At 51.6% G+C, this 23,115-nt stretch overlaps 1 protein-coding gene across 1 annotated transcript; it reads left to right on the forward strand.

Moving 5' to 3' along the window:
- The first annotated feature begins 1,178 nt into the window (after positions 1-1,178).
- On the forward strand, positions 1,179-22,778 carry CSRP1 (cysteine and glycine rich protein 1). Its single transcript, XM_079106035.1, has 6 exons — positions 1,179-1,338; positions 12,441-12,553; positions 16,909-17,077; positions 17,996-18,125; positions 21,039-21,132; positions 21,565-22,778. The coding sequence occupies exons 2-6, from the start codon at positions 12,442-12,444 to the stop codon at positions 21,639-21,641; spliced, it is 582 nt and encodes a 193-aa protein (XP_078962161.1). The 5' UTR covers positions 1,179-1,338; position 12,441; the 3' UTR covers positions 21,642-22,778.
- Positions 22,779-23,115: the final 337 nt, after the last annotated feature.

Below are 23,115 nucleotides of genomic sequence, written 5' to 3' on the forward strand. Positions count from 1 at the left end.
CCGTGATCTCTAACACTGATCCTAGTTCTGCAATTTAATGTACCTCTTTATCTATTATTTGCTCAGTGCAAGAAAGACCAAGAATTCTCCAGGTTTCTTCTCCTGCAATTTGGTGGGGTCAGATGAGGACAGCAGTGTTTCTGCAAGACACATTGATTGGGTACTTATCTCAGTCTTGGAGGGTCTTAGTTATATATGATGGGCCTTGATTAAGGCCCACGTTTCTTATGGGAGCAAGCAAGAAAAACCTAAAGATCTCATTTTCTGGATCATGAGATTCTTAACTGTATTCCTGAAAGAGAGTAAATTTAGCAACCCAAGGCTATAAATGAAGCCTGAGGGCCTGCCCAGGGGAGAAGACAGGGTGTCTGCGGGACCTAGAGCATTTCAGAGATCAGAGACGTTCCAAGCACCTGTAAAGCTGCCACTGGGCCAGATAGAACCCTGCCTGACAACTCGATCCCCAAGAGTTCTGAAAAGTGGGATTTTCTCCAGGCCTCTAACCTTCAGAATGGTAGACACAGGCCCAGGCCACCAAAAGCTGCCTCTGGGGAAGTTGCCAATTGGTGTGCCCCTCTCCCCTTATCCAGTTCCCTGACCTTCCAACTGCTTTGAAGGGTGGCAGGGCAATCCCCTTTGGGAAGGTAGGGTAAGTTGAGGGGACCAGAGCTGTTGGAGAAGGCGTTGCTGAAGGCTCACTGGTCCTGTATGGTCTCATTTGTCCCTCCCAAACACTTCGGTGACTTATACCCCGTGCACAGATGAACCTGAAGCCAACGCGTCGTCTAGGCCGGGGCTTAGTAAGTTCAAGGGTTAGGACCTGACTTGCCCTGAAAGAGTCGTCTTACTCTGGCTCCCAAGGTATGCCCCTTACAGTCTGCCACAGGGACACGCAAATTTGAGCGCCCCAACTCTTCCCTAAGGCCCCAGTTTATCACCGATGTGATCTCTCTGATTACACCTCCGCCTTCCTGTCTTGCTGACAGGGAAACCCTAGAAGTCCCTCCCACGTGCAAGACTTTTCTCCCGCGACCGCGGCGGCGACAGGGCGCCCAGTGGGACCACAGCGCGGGCGGCGGGCGCGCCTGGAGTCGGCGTCTCTGCTCCGGCTCCCGCCCGCCGGCGGGGCTGCTAGTGTCTTGGGGGGGGGGGGGGAAGCGCCGCGGGGCTTCGCGCCGTGACATCAGCCCTGCTGTGGTGCGGTGTGCAAAGCCTACTGGTTGGCGTGGCGAGGGACACGCCTTCCTGGAGCGGAACAAAACGGCGCGCAGGCTGGGCGCACCCAGCCACCGCTTCCGACAGAGCCTGCAGCTCGCGCCAGCCGCCGATCGCTGCCAGGTGAGTGCGCCCAGCCACCTCCCGGGCATCGCCCGCCTCTGTACCCCGCGGCCGCCCCCTGCAGGGGCTCCTGGGACGCACCCATTGCCTCCTGTTTCCCGCCCCGCGGTGGCCCTGACGGCTGCAAGGAAAGTTTGGAGGAAAAAGTGACGCCAGCCGGGACCGTCGCGGATGAGTTGTGAGAAGCGGCCGTAGTAAGCTAGGGCGGTTTTTCTTCTTCCTGGAGACACTGGGTCTCTACTCAGTCCCGGGCTTCCTGGACACAGTTGGCTTTCGCGTGCTCCTGACCCAGGGCGACCCGGCTCCCTCCACCGCCTGCAGGTCGGGCAGAACAATTGGTAATTCTGCGGGCCACTGACGCTCATTGTATGGCAGAGAGATGAGGGCATCCGTGCCACCCCTCCCACCGCCTCCTCCTCTGGGACAAAGTGCCAGCGGGTGGGATGGGGAAAACATCTGGCTTCATAGGCCTGGTCTTGGGATCTGTGCCCCTGAACGCAGGTGTTTTCCCCTTTCTGAAACAGCCTTTCCTCGTCCCCCAAGTGGTGGTGCTGGGCCATGCCCAGCACTGAAACCTGAAAGCCTTCAGTGAGCTGGTGTGGCCTCAGCCGGGAACGCAGGCCAGTGAGAAAGGGGATGATATTGCACGTTTAAGCAAGCTGGGATATGTTACCCAAGAAGCAACCCACTGAGGCAGGTACCTTATCCAGTGGCACAGGCTTGGCATATTCTGCAAGTGTCTGGTCCTTGTGCTGTTGTAATGCAGTCAGGTCTGTGCCTAGGCTGGGAGCAATAGGTGACCTGGAGCTCAAGGCCCTGAGCTCTTGCCACTCACCCCCTGGGGAAGAAAGAATAGTCAGGCCTCATGGTGAGAGGTCACAGCCTTGGGATCTTGTCACACTGGCATGGTGGAAGTCCACTCCACTCTGGTACAAAGTTTACCATGAAGAAGTAGCGAGGAATCTTGATGAGAGATCGGAAGGCAGTTTTGACTCTTTGATTTGCCACTTACTACACAAGTGACCTTGGACAAGGGACAACTTCTTGACACCTCAGTTTCTTTCAGAACCAGAGCAGCGATCAGGCGCTGCCTTCTCCCTATCCACACCCCCTTCCTCTCAGACACAGAGTTGACTGGAGCTGTGAGCTGCCTCTCCGTCATCTCAGAGTCAGGTTGGGGATTTGACCCAGGTGTGATTTGGAGACGGGTGCTGAGCTTCCAGGCTCCCACTCAGCGGCTGCCTTCTGATTCTCTAGCCAGTCTCCTGCTCAGGAAGCTAGGGCCATGCCTTCTGAGAGACTGATCTGAGCCTGTGGCTCTCTTACTCTTTATCCCATTACTGCCAATCCAGTCTTGCCGCTTGGTCTTTCAGTGAAGGACCCTTTGCCTTGCTGTGGATATCCGGGGCGGGGACAGTCAGATGGAGAAGGAAGTTTATCCTGCAGAGGGTGTGGTGTGGCCCGGAGGAGGGGGAGGGAAGAACTGACCTAAGGTCTCTGATGCCTGGTGTTGAGGGTCGAGGGAGGTTGTGTGGCTCAGCAGCTCTGTCACTGACCTACTAATAAAGTACGTCAGACAGGGGTGCCTCAGCCTCTTTGCCTCTGGTCTCTCCTAGCACCTGCCTTTCTGGCCCAGGTGTTTTCTTTTGTAATTGCATATCTGCCTCTGGAGCCAGCCAGTCCTCCCTGGGTCAGAGCTGCAGCCTGGGGGCGGTGGGGTGGGTTATGCTGATACTTGGTATGTGATCAGTAAACATTTGGTGAACGAATGGGGGTAGGAATGGGCTTTCAGCTGAGTTGTCCTACTGGAATTCATAAACTTTGAAGATAGTCACCAGTTTTTCCCTGCAGGTAGTGTTGACAAGCAGGTGTGTGGAAAGAAGCAAAGTTTTTATCCACTCTGGATCTCCTGGAAGGGAAAGCAAATTAGGAGGCTTTCAGGTGGACTATTAAAGTTTTAAGTATTTATGTAAACCCGGCTCGGCTCACTGTGAGAAGTTGGCTTGCTAGAGGCCTGGGAAGAGGCTTGTAGTGAACATTTTGAGATCCAAAGAGGTACAAGTGAGAAAAAGACTTCTACTCCAAGCAAACCAGCTGTTTGCCATTATGCAGGCATATTGGAAAATACCTAGAGACAATGAGTGTTAGAATTGGCCTTTTCTTAAGATAATAGTAAGCAGATCTCTATGCTTACTGGTGCCAGGCCTGTGTTAAGTATCATGTTAAGTATTATCTTGGACAATTTATCAGGTAGGTGCTGATGCTTGCCATTTTACAGATGGAGAGACTGAAGCTCAGAGGTGAGAAGGAACTTGCTCAGATTGCAGCTGGTCCCCTGAGGAGTTGTCATTGGGCTGGCATCTTCTCTTTCCAGATTAACTCACTAAGGAAATAGCTGTCATTTGTGAAACGCATTAACTTTACAAGATACTTAAGACTTGTAAATAATTTAAAGGCAGATATGACCTTGCCATTTTTTTATGTGAATAAGGTCAGGAGTCCTGACCCTAGGTTTTCACTCAGCTCCATGGCTGGGGTGGGGGTGAGGGGAGTCCCACACTTGAGTTGCTAGCAACTCGAGTTGCTAGATATGCTTTCACCAGCTCTGATGCATGTTTGTGTTTTGGGACCAGGTTTGCAGGAAATAAAAGAAGCCTGGATAAGGGCCAGCTTGAGGGAGGGAGTGACGGGGGGAGAGAGAGAGAGATCAGTGCAATCAGCACCACTTGGGGTAGGGGAGGGGAAGAGAGGGGTCCTGAGTTCTGACAGGAGCTTTGCCTGCAGTTGCCACTTGTCAGGAATTTATATGGTAATGACGTGGCTTGGACTACGTAGCTCCCCAGGAATTTGTCTGACGCCAGCATTAATTCCCATGTATGGTAAAGTGTGTAAATACGGAGGCAGCTAGGGTTTCCAGACTCTGGCATTTCCAGGGCTTCCCAGGGGCCAGAGGCAGCGTCTGGCTCCCGTGTTGACAAGAGAGGAAGAAATGGAAGGTCTGCAGCTGGAGCATCAAGTCAACCCCTGGGTGGGGGCGGGTATTCTTTATGCAGGGGTGTCATGGGGTGGCGCTTCCTGAGATGTCAGCTGCAAGCAACCTGTGTTTATGAAGCCTAATTGCTCATTTGTTTTTCTTTTTAAAAAATGAATAAAAGCAAAACAATTCAGACCTTTTTGTTTAGTGCTTGGGACAACCAACTGTTACCACTCTAAGTTGACATCATTCCAGACAAAAGTCAAGAAACTATCTGTTAATTAGTCTGCAAAGCCTTATACGCTATAGGATTTCCTGTACATATTGAGATTTCATGACCGGCAGATTTCTGAACTCTCCAAGTGGAGAACTCTGCTACAAAATGGCCTCAGGGAATTAGTGGGGAAAGGGGAACACGTAGCATTACCCTTGACAGCTCACAATCCCACAAGAGTCATGGGGCATGGATTTGAAAAGAGAGAAGTCGTGCCACAGAGCAAGGGAGGGTGCTGAGCTGGTTCCAGTCATGTTCTGGGGTATATGGGCCTGGAGCCGTGAGCGCTCAGTGATGCTGGTTGACTTCTTGGAGAGGTGAATCATGTACAAGATTCCAAAGAAATCATGTAGTGGGACATATAAAGTTGTGGCCAAGCCTGTCCCTTTTTCCTATTGGCCATCCCTTGTGACTGTTACCTTCAGGGAAGTCTATTTCCTAGGGTCACAAGTGTCACTTCCAATATATAGGTTCTATGGACTCTGAACCAGTGGGTCCCCTCATTCTCTTTCTGTCCTTGGCTGTTCTCTGGACATGGGGGCTTGGAGGAAGAGGCTGAGCTGCAGGGTTGGAAAGGATGACAGCACTCCTGTATACCTGGCAGATACCAAACAGGTCACGTAATATGAGCAGCATGTTTCTAACTAGATAAACACTTGACAGGTCTCTACTGGACCAGGAGGGTGGGAACTTAAGTCCTGGGCCCATCAGTCACCCTTTGGCCATAGGGAACAAGTGATTATGAAATGGGAGAGATAGGATTTTTCCACAGGAGAAAAAAAAGATGTGGGATGGTTTGTCAAGGGTTTGATGAGAGGGGACCTCCTTCAGGCATTGGTGGCTGGCAGTTAAGTTATACCTCCCTGAGATGATTTCTTAAACTTGAAACATGACCCACTGAACATATGACCTGTGCTGACTTTCGTGAGATTTGGGGTGAGCACCAGAGTCTGTTCCCTGGTCCACCCCTTGCTCTGCTGTTGGATAAGCTGCCATCTTGGATTTCTCCTCTCAAGATTGAGGATCTGGGTACAGCTCTTATTGGGACTTCTAGGCAGGGCAGCCAGCCGGGGATAGTTGCTTATAAGAAGAGGTCAATTTTTTTTTTTAGTTGTCAATGGACCTTTATTTTATTAATTTATATATATGTGGTGCTGAGAATTGAACCCAGGGCCTCACACATGCCAGGCAAGTGCTTTACCACTGAGCCACAACCCCAGCCCAAGGAGATGGTCAATTCTTGACTTCTGTTCTTTAGCCAGCCCTGAGGATCCTGACATTTCAGGTAAACAGCTGACTGGATATTTCCAGTTATTCAGCAGAAAATTCAAGTTCTGTTCTCTGTTGAGATTATCAACACAGTGAGTGAAGTAGGACAAACCAGAACACAGACAGCAATTCCCAGTGAGAATATAACTCCCTGAAGGGAATACAGTGGATAGTGTGAACACAGAAGATAGTACTGATTCTTGATTATCAAGAGCCATATACAAGAGGTCCCTGCTAGCTGGGCGCAGTGGCGCATGCCTATAATCCCAGTGTTTGAGAGGCCGACACAGGAGGATTACGAGTTCAAAGCCAGTCTCAGCAACAGCAAGGTGCTGGGCAACTCAGTGAGACCCTGTCTCTAAATAAAATACAAGAATAAGGCTGGGAATGTGACTCAGAGGTTGAGTGTCCCTGAGTTCATCCCTGGTCCCATCTTCCCCAATAAAAGGTCCCTGGTTGTGGACTCAGGTTGCCAGGGCAACTGAACCCCACAGAAAGGCAACAGCTTGTCCCAGACTCGTTAGTTGGGCTGAAAGACAAGTCAGGAATTCCTGGTCCCTATTTGATACATTGATTTTCAAGCTTTGTTCCTTCCAGATGTGGCCTAGCTGTGAAGGGAGGTAGCCATCTGGCCCCACATCTGGCAAGATGGTGTTAAGGTTTGCTTGGGCCAATCCCATTAGTAGGAAATCAGAGGTGTGAGCCCTATGGGGTGCCAGGGGCTGTGCATTTATTTATTTATTTTTATTCTTATATTTTTAGTTGTAGATGGATACAGTACCTTTATTTTATTATTTATTTATATGCGGTGCTGAGGATTGAACCCAGTGCCTCACACATGCTAGGCAAGTGCTCTACCACTGAGCCACAACCCCAGCCCTGTGCATTTATTTTTATACATTCTCATTTAATCCTCAGGATAGGATTGGGATAGTCAGTGCTTCCCCCGACACCCCGCTGTCTTTGGTACTAGGGATTAAACCAAGGGCCACTCAACCGCTGAGCCACATCCCCAGCCCTTTTTAATATTATTTTTAGAGATGGGGGTCTCACTGACTTGCTTAGGGCCTCACTAAATTGCTGAGGCTGGCTTTGAACTCACAATCCTCGTGCCTCAACCCCTGGAGCCGCTGGGATTACGGCATGCGCCACCGCCACCGTGCTGGCTGTCAGTGCTTCATTTTAGTGATAAGCAAGTTAAGCCCAGAGCAGAAAATAACTTGATCCCAGATCTTTCAGCTAGGAAGGGTTGCATCTGATCCTTTTAACCCCAGCTCCCATTTCCCTAACCGCTGAACTCTGACCTAGGGAATTTTCTTTACCGTACCTCTGGCGGGTCTGCTGTCCCCCAGAACAGGGAAGTCAATTGAAAGGGAGCTAAGTGGCCCTCTGTCAGCACTCCCCGCCAACTGAGAAACCGCTTTCCTTTTAAGGCAACTCAACCTCTCACAGGCAGAATTTGGCTATTGGAAAGTAGGGACTTGGCAGAAAGGAGGGAGTGGGCTGCTCCAGCTCACACTGCAGGAGCTCCCTCCAGCTGGGACTCGTTCCCCTGTGCAGGGTCTCCTGGAGGGTCCCCCTCTGATCAGAGCGGGCAGGGAGCTCATCTACAAGGGCTATGAAAGCCTTCCTGGCTGAGGACACCATCACCGCTTTTCCTCTCCAGGTCTCAAGCCATGTCCTGTCACTGGGCTCCTAAGGGGAGCCCCCCCCCCCGCCCCCCGCCCAATGCCCCAACCAAAGGCCAACCTCAAAGGAAAGGCCCTGCCAAGAGGAATCCTGGGCAGATTTTCCTCCCTGACAGGTCCTTGGGCTTCACCCATTTCCCCGCCCCTGTTCCTGATTCCCTGGGGCCCTGCTGGATGTGGGCCCCTGAAATGGGGCCAGGGAGAACAAGGGTAGGCCTGTATGGACTGTGGGTCTCCCCCAGGAGGAGAAGGGCTTTTGTGTGTAGGAACAAAACGCTGCTTGGAACTGACTCCCCACCACGTGGTTAGGGGAACTTTCCTCCCTTAGGGGTGTTCCTAGGGGTATGAGCATGTCCCCTGCTGGTTCAGGGGGTTGGAAAGGGAGGAGAGGGACAAGGGAGAGAGCCAGCATTGAAGAACTGCACACCAACTGCATGCAGCCACTTTTAGCTACGCTAGGCTGCAGCGTGGTGACTGGAGCCACAGAGGACACAGAAATGCATTAGAACCTGCATTAGAATCCAGTTCTGTCTCTTCCAGCTGTGTGATTACAAGCAAGTTGCCTACCCTCTCTGAGCCTTGTTTTCCTTGTCTGTAAAGTGGGCATATATTCTCCACCTTCAGGCAATGAGAGGGAAATGGATGGGATGATGCACATAAACTGTCTAGTACATGGCAGGTGATAGCAGCTATCTGGATGCCTTGGCTGGGTCACATGGAGGCACCTTGGCAGAATTAAGGGAGCCAATGTGGTTCCATGTGACTGATCATTTCCCTCAGAGGCTTCCTAGGCAGTTTCTCTCATATCTCATTGGCCAGATGTGGTCCTAGCTCTTCCTGAATCAGCCACTGGCAGGGGAATGGGATCACCACAAATGTCTGTCCCTAGATCTGGGGTGGGACACTTCCCCTGAGGCACTGGGTGGAGGGGGCGGCCACCTGAATAGAATGAGGGCCCCACACTGCAAGGAAGGTGGGAAGAAGGTGGTCAGACATGCGCTGCTGTTCTGTTGAATTTTCATTGTACAGTTTGGCAGCTCCGAGCCCTTGTTCCACAAGTGCAGTTAGCTCTGGAGTCCTCAGGACAGGACAGGGCTGAAGGACTGATCAGCAGAGGCTGGGAACTGGCACCGGCCCCAGTTATCTCAGGAGGCAGAGAAGTCGCGTGCAATTAGAGGAGCCACATCTGCTGGCTGTGTCAGTGATGCGCAGGAGCCTGAGCAGCTGAGGTCGAGACAGGACCTGGAAAAGGAGAGGCTGGGCTTATGCAGAGGCAGAGGTCCCTCCAGACCCTGGAGGAGGACAGTGGGCCCCAGCCTCAGCCGTCTGCCTCTGCACAGCTTCCCCCAAGTTCTGTGCACAGGTGCCGCCTCAGGGCTTTCTACCTGCCCCGGGCTGCACACATGTCAAATGGCTATCTGGTAACTGAGATGGAGTAGCTGGGGACAGCTGGGAAGCAGTGGGACTGACTGCTGGGGAGACTCTAACACCAGGGGGGTGTGGTCATTTGCAGGCAGGGAAGACCTCGTGGTTTCTTTCTTTTTTCTTTGGTACTGGGACACTTAACCAGCAAGCCCCATCCTCAACCCTTGTTTATATTTTATTTAGAATAAGGTCTCACTGAGTTGCTTAGGTCCTCCCTCAATGACGGAGGCTGGCTTTGAACTTGTGATCCTCCTGCCTCAGCCTCCCAAGGCGCTGGGACCCAAGCCTCTGGGATTCCAGGTGTGCACCACTGCACCCAGCACCTCCTGGTTTCTGAGCAGGGGAATGCTCCATGAGACAGATCTGGGAGCCATGTGCCAGGATGGACTAGGAAGGAGACTCCAGAAGCGGCTCAGGTCGTCACTCTGAATGTGCCCCACGTGCACTAAGTAACTGACTTAAAGGCGGAGGGAGTTTGTTGCTTTGTCTAACCAGAGCTCAGAGATGGATAGATGGAACTTGAGGCTTGGCTTAATGATGTTATCAAAGACTCACTTTCCTTTGTATCTCGGCTCTGTTTCCCCAGCTATCAGCTTTATGCTAGGACCGCCTGTCCCTGTCCCCTCTTGTGACAGCAGTGCTAGAGCCCCCTGCTCCCCTTCTTTGCTCCACATGGGGTTGGGGAAACTCTCCCAGAAGACAGAATCGTTTTTCTTTCAGAGCCCCAGAAATCCCTGTCTCACTGGCCTGGCCCATCCCGGAACCGATAACCTTGGCGGATGAGGTGAGGTCCAGGCCACGTGCCATGGCTGAAAACAGGATAGTTACTAAGAAAAAGGAGACTGTGGCAGAGGTCCTCTTCAAGCGGCTGCTGTGACCTCCTGGGCAAGGCAAGAGAGCAGTGGGAAGGACAGAGAGGACAGGCACCAAGAGGTGGTAGAACCTGAGGGGCCTGGCTCCTGGCTTTGGCAGTGGGTCAAGGGGAGCAGAGTAAGCCACAGCTGGGGAAGGGCAAGGAACCCATTTTCTCCAAGATCTGAGATGAGATTCCTTAGTGAAGTGGAGGATGGTCGTGGTACCACAAGCAAAAATGGAGAAGTCTGGAGAAAAACAAGGTTGAGAAAAAGGTAGAGAGATCAGATGACTCCTGTGCAAATCTGTGTCCCTGTGCACTGCCCAGGTGGACATGCTCACCTGGAATTGGGTGTGGGAGTCTGGGCTTAGAGGAGAGGCCAGGGTCACATGTATAGAGGCCTTGCAATGGAGGTGCCAGCAGGTAGGTGTGCATACCAGAGACTGGGGAGGGGGAGGGACTAGAGGGAACCCCAACTTTGAGGATGTGGGAGTGAAAACATATCTCTCTCCTCTGCTCCAACAAAACTTTGCTGGAGACTCCTGTCATCTGGGGGACACTCGGCTGGCATCACCAAACCCCTTCTCCACCTTAAGCTCTGCTCCCAGCCTGTGCACATTTCTCAAGCACTCTGCTAGGCCCCGGGCTCTGCGGAGATACACCTGTGCAGAGAACATGGCCCCAGGGTGGCTCTCAGTACTTGGGCATCCTTCACTCGTTCCTCAGCTATCTATCGAATACCTCTACGCCAGGTGCTGTGCAGGGCATGGGACTCCGCATGAGCGCCACCTGGGCCCCCTTCCTGACATGAGGCCCATGTCCTCGTGAGGTGGGAAGCTCTCCTGTGGTGGGGAGTAGGTGTACCTCCATCTTTGACACCGACTCTCTAGCTGCCAGCACAAGCCCTGCTCTGGGAGGGTGTGTCCTGAATGCCACCTGCCTATTTTCAAGATTTCCATGACTCAGGTTCCGGAGAGCTTTCTCCCTCGACTCCTTTGCCTCCTGGCTTTGGACACAGAGTGCTTCCTTTCCTAGAACGCTGCACCCTTCTTCGCTCACCTGGGACACCTGACACCTATCTTGAAACCTCCGTCAGATGTGCCTTGTATACAACCCCTGCCTTTCATGAACTTCTGATGAAAAGCTGGGAGGTCTTCTTCCTCCTGCCTGTGTCTATAGGGTGAAGATTGAAGTGGAAGGAGAGAAGCAGATGCCATCAGCTTAAGGGTTTTCTGTGATCGCCATGTTCCTGTAGCATTTACCTTGTCTGCTGTTTTTCGCAAATCAGGCACTGACCAGTGGCAGTGCCTGTTTTGTAGTCTTCAAATTGTGTGTTAATAATACTTATTGAGCACCTACTATGTTTCAGGCCTTTGACATATCATACCTCATTTACTCTCCAGAAATACTCTATGTAGCTGCTTCTGTTATCATCCCCATATTACAGGTATGGAAATCAAGGTTTGGGAAGAGCAACTGCTTCACCCAGGGTCACACAGCCAGTGAGTGGCAGGATCCAGGTTGGACAAAACCTTCTGGCATCAGGACCCCTCAGCTCCGAGCCAGTAACCTAGAGTATCTCAAAGTTGGTCCAGGCCACTTGTTTAGTCTTACCTAGGGTGCTTACTAAAAATTTGTATACCTCATTCTCAGGGATTATGATTCATCACATCTGGGGCAGTGCTACTAAATCTGGTTTTGCAAAAGCTCATTACCTGGTTCTAAAGCCTGAGAACAGTGTCCCTGTGTGACTGTCTCCTGTGGCTCCTGGTGAGCTATAAGTTACATACAAAAGAATGTCTAAAAGTCTACATGAATATCTCAAAGAATAATGATAGAGGTACCCCTCATGTGACATCCACCCAAGTTAAGAAAAAACTTCGGCTGGGTGTGGTGGTGCACACCTATAATCCCAGCAGCTAGGGAGGCTGAGGCAGGAGGATCCCGAGTTCGAAGCCAACCTCATCAATTTAGTAAGCAACTTAGTGAGACCCTGTCTCTAAATAAAAAAAATTTAAAAAGGGGGGAGTCTGGATGTGGCTCAGTGGTTAAGTGCCCCTGGGCTCAATCCCTGGTATCAAAGGAAAAAAGAAAAAAGACCTTTGCCAGAGCCTCGCAGCCTCTCTGATAACCCCTGACCCACAGTGCTCCGGTCCCTGCCTTAGTTGTAACTCACCTAAGACAGTAGTTCATGATCTTCCTTTGCCTTTCTGTAGCCCATTTTCCACCCATACGTTCATCTGCCAACAGCTAGAGTTTGGCCCCTTTGTGAACTTTGCCTGAATGGATTTGTTTTTAAGAGCTCTGGCCTCTTCCATGGCCCACTCTCTTGGTGACACGTTCCCATGGTGACGTGTACAGTGGTAGCCAGTTCATTCGCTTTGCTCCTGCAGCCTCCTTCCTACCCAGGGCTGGAAGCACAGCATCCACTTAGTTCATAGGATGCAGTGGCAGGAGGGACCCCCAAGAAGCACTGGAGGATGCTGGGGGAACCAGGGAGCGTGGCCCCCACAGGAGTCCTGCCTGTACCTCAGTCCTGCCTTTGCTTCTTGGTCACGGGCAGTCTGTGTTTCCAGCTCTGTGAACTGAATGAATTCCCTTTTTGGTGTCTCCTTTCAGAATGCCGAACTGGGGAGGAGGCAAGAAGTGCGGGGTGTGCCAGAAGACGGTGTACTTTGCCGAGGAGGTCCAGTGTGAGGGCCACAGCTTCCATAAGTCCTGCTTCCTGTGCAGTGAGTACCGCTGGCCCGTGTCGCCCAGGACCAGGCCCCCGGGGAGGCTGGCCTGTCTGCACCCCGAGGAACTGGTCCCGCGGGATGTAAATAACTTGACATTTGGCTGAGGCACAGCTGGGGAGGGAAACACTTAAGGGCCTCTTTGTTCCCTGCAGAAGTTGCTTTCTGAGGGGTGAACTGGCCAGGGCCCGCGGGTGGCGGCGGGTGTGCAGGGGCTGACGGCCAAGCTGGAAAGACTTGCTTAGGAAAACTTTCCACTCCTCTTTCTCCCTGCCACGGACCTGTCATTTCAGAGGAAGACATTTTAGCCCAAAGTCTCACTAGGCTTCAGACCCAAATGATCCTTGGGTAAAAAGCAATCAAGGCCTCAACCTCATGGTGAAGGTCAGTGCGGAGGAGGAGCTGGGCTCTCTGTCCCTCACCCTTCCAGGTCAGCATGGCTCCTTCCCCCAGTCCCAACTCTACTTGGCCTGCGAGGAAGGGAGGAAGGGGCCCACCATCACTGCCATCCATCCTTAATAATTCCGAGTGAGAGTCGCTGCAGAAGTAGGAAGCCAGGCCCAAGACTTGAAGAGACTGAGAGAGGTCAGGCTGACCCAGGGACCCTGACCTGGGATGCTCCACTGGCTGGTACCTGGGTCAGGTGATGTGTCCAGGAAGTGGTGACTTGGAGAAGCCTCTCCTTGGATTCCTAGATGTTTGGTTCCTGGTGCTCAGAGCAGAAGGTCTGCATTAGAAGAGGCTACTATTATGCCACTTGCGGTGTGCACACCTGTAATACCAGTGACTTGGGAGGCCAAGGCAGGAGGATCCCAAGCTTGAGGCCAGTCTGCGCGACTTAGCAAGACTTTGTCTCAAAATGAACAACACAGAGGACTGGGAATGCAGCTCAGTGGTAGAGCCCCTCTGGCTCAATCCCTGATAGGTAAGGGGGGCGCGGGTAGAGAAGAAGAGGTGACTATGGCAAGATGTGTTTCCTTGAGGACCAGCTGAGTGGGAGGCTGTGGAGTGTCCTGGTTAAGCCCCAGGTTTCAGAGCCAGTCTGATCAGGGACAAACTCAGAATTCAGTTTCTATTATCCGTGTGATGACAGACAAGTTAGCCACTTTCTCTCTGGTTGACTTTTCTCATTCGTACCTACCTCTTGGGGTCATTGTGAGAATTGAAATGAAAGGAGCTCATAAAACAAACGAAGCACTTCAAGCATTTGTGAGTGCTCTATAAACGCTAAGCACTCTCTTGGAGTCACGTGCATGCATGTGTGTGCACACACACGCGCCCACCACTCAGGGGTCAGCTGCAGAATGGTTTGATAATACAAGAGTGGGAGTTGGAGTCCAAGCCCATCTGATAGGCCCAGGCAAGGGGGGCCTGTCCATCGTGCACCACATTAGATCAGTCAAGAGATCTGAGCTTCCTTTGTTCTCAGGGAATTTGGGCTCCAAAGTAGGCTCCAGGTAGGCCAAGGGCCACCTCTTCACTGGATGTTTTCCAGATCTGCTGCCGGGCAGGCCAGCCTGAAACCAGCCAGCACAGGGCCGCACCCTGCCTGGTGGACCTGGAGTGACAGCCTCAGGGCTCACTGATGAATGGGGAGTCCCAAGCTTCAGGGGAGCCCTGCTGGCTTCCAGCCTGCAGAGGAGGCCACACAGCGGCGTCTTGTTATCAGCAGGTCATCGTTTAGTCATTTTCAAGCCATTTTTTTTCCCCAGAGGCAATAAGAGAGGGCTGGGAAGAGGGTCCAAGCTGCTGGGGTCCCAAGGACCCTTCTCTTTGCTCTCGAATGTTGCTTCATCATTGACTAAGAGGGACCATCTGTGGCTGAGTGCTCCTGCCTGGGAGGAATGGCTGTTGGTCAGGCATGGGGGGAAGTCAGGAATTCAGGGGGTGGCAGAGGAAGGAAGGAGCAGGGCCTGGGGCAGGGTGTGTGGGGGTGTTGGGGATGAGAAACAGTTGCACAAAGCCAGGCTGGGGAGTAGGGCCGCTGGGGGCCGTTATGCAACTCGCAGCCCTAGCGAACGGTCACGTGTCCCTCTGGGGTCTGGGGCCTGCTCCCGTCCTGGGTATCCGAGCTCTAAGGGGACGGCACTGTGCTGCGTGTGCCCAGTTGTCTGAGGCAGCGTGCCCGCTTGCTTATTCTCAGTGCCTGGAGCTGCTCCTGGCACTTGTGGGTCCCCCACAAAGATCTGTTTAGGAATGAAAAGGGCATCCTTTCTCTTTTTCAGTCAAGCACTTTTCCAACAAGTGAACTAACTCATCCAAGTTTTGTTTGTTTGTTTTGGGGTTTTTGTTGTTTTTGTTTTTTAGTTTTTTGCTTAACATGATTTGGTGGAAATGTATTCAGGTCTTCCTTGGATAAGGAATATATTCAAAATTCCCCTTGACTGAATCTTTGGTGGACCTTAGGAGGGAGCTGTGTATCCAGCTACGTCATCTGGATGGGGTGGAGGGGCAGAGGGCCGTGTGGGGTGTGGAAGGTGGCTCAGTGGGTAGGAACGTGCCTCTGAGAGAATCAAGGCAGAGTAGAAAGTCCTGGGAGGCCTTGGCCAGCCCAGCAGGGAGCCACCTGGGGGATGTCAGCTTATAGGCCCTAATGTCCTCCGGGAGGAGTTCCTGGGCCTGTTGCTGGAGTCAGGCCTCATTCCACCAACCACTCTTATCTCTGCTTTCTGCCTTCCCTCTCTAGTCTTGGAATTCCCAGTTCAACTTAGGTCTTACAGGAAACAATTCCAGGCCAATTCCCGACTTCCCACCCTAGAAGGGAATGTTGAAGCCTTTGGCCTGTTGTTCCCTGGCCCTCCTCAGGAGCCAAGCCCCAGGGGAGGTGGCGGGAGGTTCCATATTTGGGTGGCCCTGAGTGCTGGAATGGGGTGGAGATCTCAAGGGTAGGACAAGAGGGTCCTTATTTAGTCTGAAGTCTCCAACCTGGGGCTCAGGGAGAGAGAGGAGCTGGTGGAGGGCCCTGGACCCTTTTAAAGGCAAGAGAGGACAAGTTGCTTCTCAGAGGGAGGTGAGAGGCGTGGCTTCTTCAGTGGTGTCCTGGACTTCTAGCTCCAGAAGGGGGTGTTTGGGGAACATTGAACTCCAAAATTTAAGAACTACTGTAAAAGCAAATTAAGTTTCCAAGATGAAACCTAAAGAAATAGGGTGAAGTTCAGCCTCGTGAGGGAAGAAGCTAGAAGTTAGAAACATATGATCTCTTGAGGCCCAGATATCCCACTGGCTCCCTGTCTCCCTATGGTGCCAACTTTACATAATGCCTGTAAGAGTAGCCAACTTCTTTATGCACCTATTGTGTGCAGGGTATTGTCTTAAGTATGTCACATGTAAGATCTCATTTGATTCTCAAACTACCTTTTGGGGCAGAAGTTATGTGCATTTACAAATGAGGGCCCCGAGATCAGAAAAGCAAAGGCCACACAGCTGGAAGGGGAGAGGGCTGGGATTTGACTCCACTCTACCTTTTAATGTTTGATAGCTTGCATAACTCACCTGCGAGATGGATAGGAGGATGCAGGAAGCCCTCCAGGTCACCCCATTCAATCTCTTACCCTGGGAATCAGGGAAGTCTTCCCAGCGTCCAGACTCACATCTCCCTGTTATTTCTGAGACTAGAAACTTCAGTTCTGTTGTGATTAGCATGGCCTACATTGCATTCAGAGCTGACCATGTTGGGCTTTTCTTCAGGACATGTCACTTCACCTGCAACCCCTCCCTAGTTGCATCCTCGACCCCTGACCCTCACCAGCATGTGCAGACTGTCTCCTCTGAATTCCATGGTTGGAGGCAGGAAAACTCTGCCCTTATTCCTTCCTTTCTTCTTTCTCCTTTCCTGTTGGGACACTTGGTCTCTGTTAAGGGCAGAGTGAAGAACTCCACTTGGCATTCTGTGGTTTAGAGCCAATCTAGGCTGTTGCTCTGAACTGTGGGGTACATCACAGGTACAAGGGTACCGAGGACTGAGGGAGATTAATAGATTCCTGGAGGTGGGGGGGGCGTGGCCAACAAGAGTCATACAAGCAGATTCCTCCAGCTCATTGGCCACCCCACTGGCCTGCACACCTATGCCGTTCCGAAAGGGTAGGATAATTTGTATGCAAAGTGGCACACATCTGTAATTGCAACTTCTCAGGAGACTGAGGCCAGAAGATCGTGAGTTCAAAGCCAGCCTGAGAAACTCAAGAGACCCTGTCTCAAAATAAGATATAAAAAAGGACTGGGATGTGGCTCAGTGGCAAAGCATTCCTGGGTTCAATCTCCAGTATCAAAAACAAACAACAGGAAGCCCCAAAGTACCAGAGAGCTTCAACTGCAGGAGGTTGCGATTCACCATTCCTGTGTCCCCCTCATAGTGGTCTGCAAGAAGAATCTGGACAGCACCACTGTGGCTGTGCATGGGGAGGAGATCTACTGCAAGTCCTGCTACGGCAAGAAGTACGGGCCAAAAGGCTATGGCTATGGTCAGGGTGCAGGCACGCTGAGCACTGACAAGGGGGAGTCCCTGGGCATCAAGCATGAGGAGTGAGTATGAGATGTTCTCGCATGTTTTCTTGAGTTTTTCTCCCTGCCTTGGTATAGGACACATTTTCAACCACATTTGGTTAAACAGCGGAAGGCTCAGAGAGCATTTATTTAAAAAGGAGTCATAGAGCAGGCTACTGGACCTGGTGGGGACCTAGCTTGGAATGTAACAGGCCAGGGTCCTCCTTGCATGCCATATTTTTATAAGCCTCAGAGCTGGGAAGGGCCCCAAGAATTACTCAGTTCAATTTCCTCACCATATAGATGAGAAAACCCTTGGGGTCCCCGGCAAGTGTCTGAGCCAGACCAGGGATTTGAGCAGCACCACTGCCACACCAGCCTTGCTTGGCCCTGCCATCTCTCTTGCAGAGGTGAAGTCCTTGCCTTGGAAATACCACAGGGTGTCACTGGGTCTCCACCCTCCCCCTAAAACACTCCCTGACCTCTGAGCTGCTGGTAAAGAATGTCTGTTGGCGGCAGGCCGGGCTAGTTCCTCGGCTCCAAGGGGATGGGTGGAAGTGATGGATGAGTTACCACGTTCAGCCAAGGTTGCTGACCCAACAGGAATGATTTTTCAGCAGATTTCCTCTGGAAAGAATCTGATACTAGACCAGCTACAGAAATGAGGGGCAGAAGAGGGTGATTCTTAGCAAATGAGGTGTGAAGTGATTTCAGGGTTTCACTGGGTGGCTGAGGGAAGTTTGATGCTTCAATGAAAATAACATTGTGCTGAGCCTTGGTTTGTCCCTGTGTAACACAGGAGATGACATTAGAGGCCCTGGTGGCCCTAGCTCTGTGACTCCTGCTGGGAGAGCTGCTCTGTCCTGGCATGAGGGGAGGGTGGGTCCTGCCCTAGCAGGACCAGCCCCACCTGTATTTGTCAGCGTGTCATCTCCCTACATGTCCTTCTCCACACAGAGCTCCTGGCCACAGACCCACCACCAACCCTAATGCCTCCAAGTTTGCCCAGAAGATTGGTGGCTCTGAGCGCTGTCCCCGATGCAGCCAGGCGGTCTATGCTGCTGAGAAGGTGATTGGTGCCGGAAAGGTAAGGCAGGAGACACCTTTCTAATGTAGATCCCAGAACTTTGCCACTGGTGACCCTAGCTCTGCTCAGGGCAGCCTAAGCCCTGACCTTTAACCCCTTCCCTTCCCGGGAATGAATACCCTTTGACCCCATGGGTTGCTTTCCCAGTCTCCAAGGAGCTCACATCACCCATGAACAGTAACGTCCCCAGCATTGATGGCTTGTCTATTGACAATTCATAGGGAGTTGCAAAGATCAGTCTGTACTCTGGAGTTGAGGACCACAGAATCTAGGGGTATGGATGAATTTCAGAGTTTCCAGAAGGCCCCTAAAAGTACAAGCAAAGTTTTGGGGGAATGTCTCTGGGAAGATGATTCATAACTGTCATCAGATTTTTCAAAAGGATTTGTGATTCCCCAAATATTAAGAATCATCCAAAAATATATGTTCTGTTTCATGAGATGTGTACTCCCAGAAACCCACCCCTAGACTCCCAGGGCAGAGGTTGTCAAAGTTTGGAGCTTATCAGAGCCTTCTGGGAGACTGTTCATAATTGCCAGGCCTACTGTCCTCTGTAAGATTCCAGTAGTAGCCCCCAGCCACAGCACACAGTAGAAATCACCTCAGGGCCTACTGTTCAAACTGCTGATCACATCCCTCTCTCAGGCTGCAGGGGGCAAGAAGCAGGAGAATTCAGGCCCTGGGAATTTTCAGGCTCACATTAATAGTTAGAAAACCACAGACAAGGAGCTGGGGTTGTGGCTCAGTGGTAGAGCACTTGTCTAGCATGTGTGAGGTACTGGGTTCGATTCTTGGCACCACATATAAATAATAAAATAAAGGTCCATCAACATCTTAAACACACACACACACACACACACACACACACACACACACAGAGACAAGGACTCTAAATTTTGTGGCCAAAGAGGATTTCTGAATTGTCACAGGAGGCCTGGGAGGAGTGACTTGGCTAAGATCACACAGCATGCTGATGGACCAGCTGGGCCTAGAGTCCATCTTTAACTCTTCTGGATTTGGTCTTGGCTTTCAAGGCTTTTTGACCTTGAGGAAGAGGGCCAGAGGGAATGAAATGGGGAACTAACACTTAGGCCAAGTCTAGATCATAGCAGACTCTCAACCCCTCACAATTACTGTTGAAGGTGGGGATTATTATTTCCATCTTTAAAAGAAAAGTGTACAATGCAGTGCCTGGTATGTTGCTCAATACAGGTCAGCTATTATTATTATTATTATTTACTTTTGGGGATTGTTGTGAAGTCAAAATGAGAGATTCCCACATTGATTAAATTATGTGAAAACAGGAGACACTACTATTATCATTACATTGGGTTTTTCTTGTTTTGTCTATGAGAATAGAAAATTGCCAAAAAGTACCTAAGAATTACCATTCCCATCACTTAGGTTTTAAGTAAAGTTAAGGTTGTTCTAAGGAGCAGGATAAAAGAATTTTGCATTCAAGCGGAACAGGCAGGGATAAATTGATACTTCTCCTTTGCCTGGGTCATGGAAGCAATATCCAGGAGCAGGAGACCTTTCAGGTGTTGTATGAATGAGGAAGTAGATTGAGCTTAGGTTTGGCGAGTGGCTAGAACATATGAGGATGGGTAGAGATCTAGGTGCCACTGAGTCCTCCTCCAGCCTGGGGAGCTGGGGCAGAGCCTCTTCCTTCCAGAGGAAGAAGCAAAGGCTGGGGAACTGTTGAGGTTGCACAGGCCCCTGAGGGGAGGACAGAGACCTAGGTTCTCCCACATCAGTTCCTTGAACCCCACTGCTGTCCCGGGAGTAGGAGTCAGTGGGTGAGGCCCAGCAGCCAGGAAATCTGAAAGGATCCAGCTTCCTTTCTCACCCTCCAGTCTGTGCACTGGGCGGCTGTGCTGCGGAAGTCTCTCTGCCCTTAAAAGGCATTGTTTTGTCCTGTCTGACTGCTGCCAGCCCCTTACTTTTCCTGGGTTTAGCAAAACTGTCCACACATCAGCCTCAGGCTGCTCAGCTGTTGCTGATGGGAACCAGCTGCCCAGTGGTCTGGCTGTGTGGGGAGTGGGTGGTTACTCTGCACAGACCTGGGCCTTGCCTCTTCCCTGGGAGGTTGTTTGCCCTATACTTTCTTAGGACACCGCTCAGAACCACAGAGGGCCTTCTGTGGCCCCTGGAGGAACTGTGTTCCTCTGGCCTCTTCCTGCTCAGTGGAGTGCATTTCGTAGACCCATTCTCCTTTCAAAGTAATACAGACAGCACTGACCAGGGATCTGCTCTGTTCCAGCCCCCAGCAGGCACTCGACACTGAGTGAGTTATTTAGTGCTGCCAACTGCCTGCTGAGAGAGAGGCCATGCCACTCTCCAGGAGGTGATAGCCTTAGGGCAAATGAGACAATGAGTTCTAGAATTTTCGAGGCAGGGTTGATCTAGGAGAATCCCAATAACTAATGCCTGCTTTGTAACTGGGCAATGGATGTTTAATCCATTGGAGTTCACATCCATTCTGAGATAGGCAGGGAGGTCTCCAGAGGAGGACATTAGGGTTGCTGTTCAACTAGTAAGTGGCAGGGTCAAGAGGTGTCCAGAGCCCTTGTTCACAACACTGATCCGTAGGCAGAATGGATGTGGACAAGGCTTGTCCCATCCCGCCTGTGGAGGGAGCAGCTACCTAGCTGTAATCTCACACCTTCGCCTGCTTTTTGTGGTGTAGCTGGTACCAATAACCATAGAACCATTGTGATACTTTATTGCAACACATCATTGAAGATGGTATGAGGTGGTGTGTTTGGAAAGCTCCCACCTGCTGTCTGACAGCAGCCCTAGCCCAGCAGGTGACAGGAAGTGCCTTCCACCATGGTTAAGTGAAGGGGACGGGCTGGGACTCAGGCAGCCTACTCACTGGTGGCTACATTAACGATTTCCTTTGTTCCTTAGTCTTGGCATAAGTCCTGCTTCCGATGTGCCAAGTGTGGCAAAGGCCTGGAGTCAACCACCCTGGCAGACAAGGATGGTGAGATATACTGCAAAGGTGGGTAGTTTTGCTTCCAGTTGAGTAGCAGGCCTGAGGGGTAGGGAGACCCTGCAGTTATGCTTTTGCTGAATGTGAACCAACGCCTGGCCGTGGAATCTAAGAGCCAGAGCATCAGATGGGGAAACAACCCTGAGGAAGAAAGTGACTTGGCCAGAGTCAGGTGGCAAATTCGGGCAGGGATAGGCCTACAGCCTGGTTCCCTAACTCCCTAACCAGGGCTCTTAAGCAGATAATGCTCCTTTCCTTGTTTAAGTAGTAAGGGAAATGGGTCTAGAGTGGTATCTAGAACCTCCTCACTATTGAGATTGGGGGTATAGTAAAAGTGGGGGTGCTGCTGGACTTTCTTTTTGCAGAGGCCAGTCTCCAGGGGTGGCAGGGGGGTCTGATTGGGGGAAGGAGTGTGTCCTCATCCCTCTCCTCTCTCTGCAGGATGCTATGCTAAAAACTTCGGGCCCAAGGGCTTTGGTTTTGGACAAGGAGCTGGGGCCTTGGTCCACTCCGAGTGAGGCCACCAATGCCTGCCACACCCTGCCCACTCCCGTGCTTCTCATCGCCATCCCCTTCCCAGCAGCCTTGGGGACCTCCAGGATTCTTTCTCACTCAGCCTAGCCGCACATCACTAATGACTTGAACTTGGGCATCTGGCTCCCTTTGGTTGGGGGTCTGCCTGTGCTCCCACCCCACTAAGGAGCTACCCCTGCCTGGCACCTCACACCATCACCAGTAGGCGACATCTGTCTTTTTAGTCTGTGTGGGACCAGGCCCGGTCTCCTGATACTTCTCCCCACAGACCTGTTCTTAACCTCTTGGGCTGAGTATCCATCCTCAACTGGCCAAGACAACTATGCCCATGTTTTGGAGTCCTAAGCAGCAGCAACAGGCCAGGGAGAGGGAAATAGGACCAAGATGGAGTGGGGGAAGGCTGTGGTTTATTGGAACTCAGAGATTCTCTTCTGTGGGAAAGAGGGTGAGCTTCCTGATGTTCCTCAGAATAAGATGAGGAGTCCTAGCTCAGGAGCCACTTCGGAGGAGCAGAGAGGCATGCCGACAGGGTCATGGCCATAGAAAGGAGACACTTGTTTCTCTAGGCCTCTTGCCTGTGAATCTCTGGAGCAGAGACTTGGGACTGGAGGGTAACAACATAGGGCTTCTAGTTACCTGTTTGTTGGGGGGCAGGGGCTCCTAGAGAGACACTTCCAACACACATTTACATTATCAGTTGTTCAAATATTAGGGCTGCTAGATCTGGCCTTAACCATGAGTCCTGAGGCTGCCGTGGGCAGCTCTTCCCCATCCCAGCACAGCCCAGGCTATTATTCTGTTGTCGCCTGGCCTTGTTGTTCATCACGTGAAGGGAGGCAGACAGATCCTCAGCCTTCATTCAACACCCTTTCCTTCTGTGCCCAGTCCTCAGGGCCTTCCCCCAACCCAAGACCTGCCCCTTCCACACCCACCCTTCTCCAGGGATTTTTCTCTGGTCACATCACCCCATCCCTTCCAGGGCCCCAGGTCAGGAGCAGCAGGAAGAAGGGGGAGGGGCTGGGCCTTGGGACTCCCAGTGACTGATAGGACCACACTGTCTGCAGCACGGGCTGTACTCAAGCTGATTTCTCATCTGGTCAATAAAGCTGTTTAGAACAGAACTCTGGTGTCCCAATCCTGTGTCTATGTGTCTATGTGCCACACCCTGGGGACTGGGAGGGAACTGTATCGGAGCAAACACAATTAGCTGGAGGCCTGGTGGGAATGAATCAAAGACCATTTGTTTCTGCTTTTTTTAAGGAAAACTTGCTTTTCACTATCAGTTCCAACAGAACCACACTACCTGAGTGATACAACCAGCTGAATATCACTGCCTTGCCCCATTTGGCCTCCACAACCTGGGTACAGGAACTGCCTGGTGTTGGGCATTGGAGAGGCTCAGCTAGGTCCCCAAAGTGTGCTCAGAACATCTCCCCAGTTTGGAAAGCTCAGTGAGAG

The sequence above is a fragment of the Sciurus vulgaris genome (genome assembly GCF_902686455.1).
Source record: "Sciurus vulgaris genome assembly, chromosome: 12".
Taxonomy (NCBI): domain Eukaryota; kingdom Metazoa; phylum Chordata; class Mammalia; order Rodentia; family Sciuridae; genus Sciurus; species Sciurus vulgaris.

Bases quoted from the DNA above. Each gene is read 5' to 3' on its own strand.
- CSRP1 (XM_079106035.1), top strand. From the start codon at position 12,442: ATGCCGAACTGGGGAGGAGGCAAGAAGTGCGGGGTGTGCCAGAAGACG. The intron at 17,078-17,995 runs GTGAGTATGAGA...TTCTCCACACAG, and splicing joins CTGGGCATCAAGCATGAGGA to AGCTCCTGGCCACAGACCCA. The intron at 18,126-21,038 runs GTAAGGCAGGAG...TTTGTTCCTTAG, and splicing joins AGGTGATTGGTGCCGGAAAG to TCTTGGCATAAGTCCTGCTT.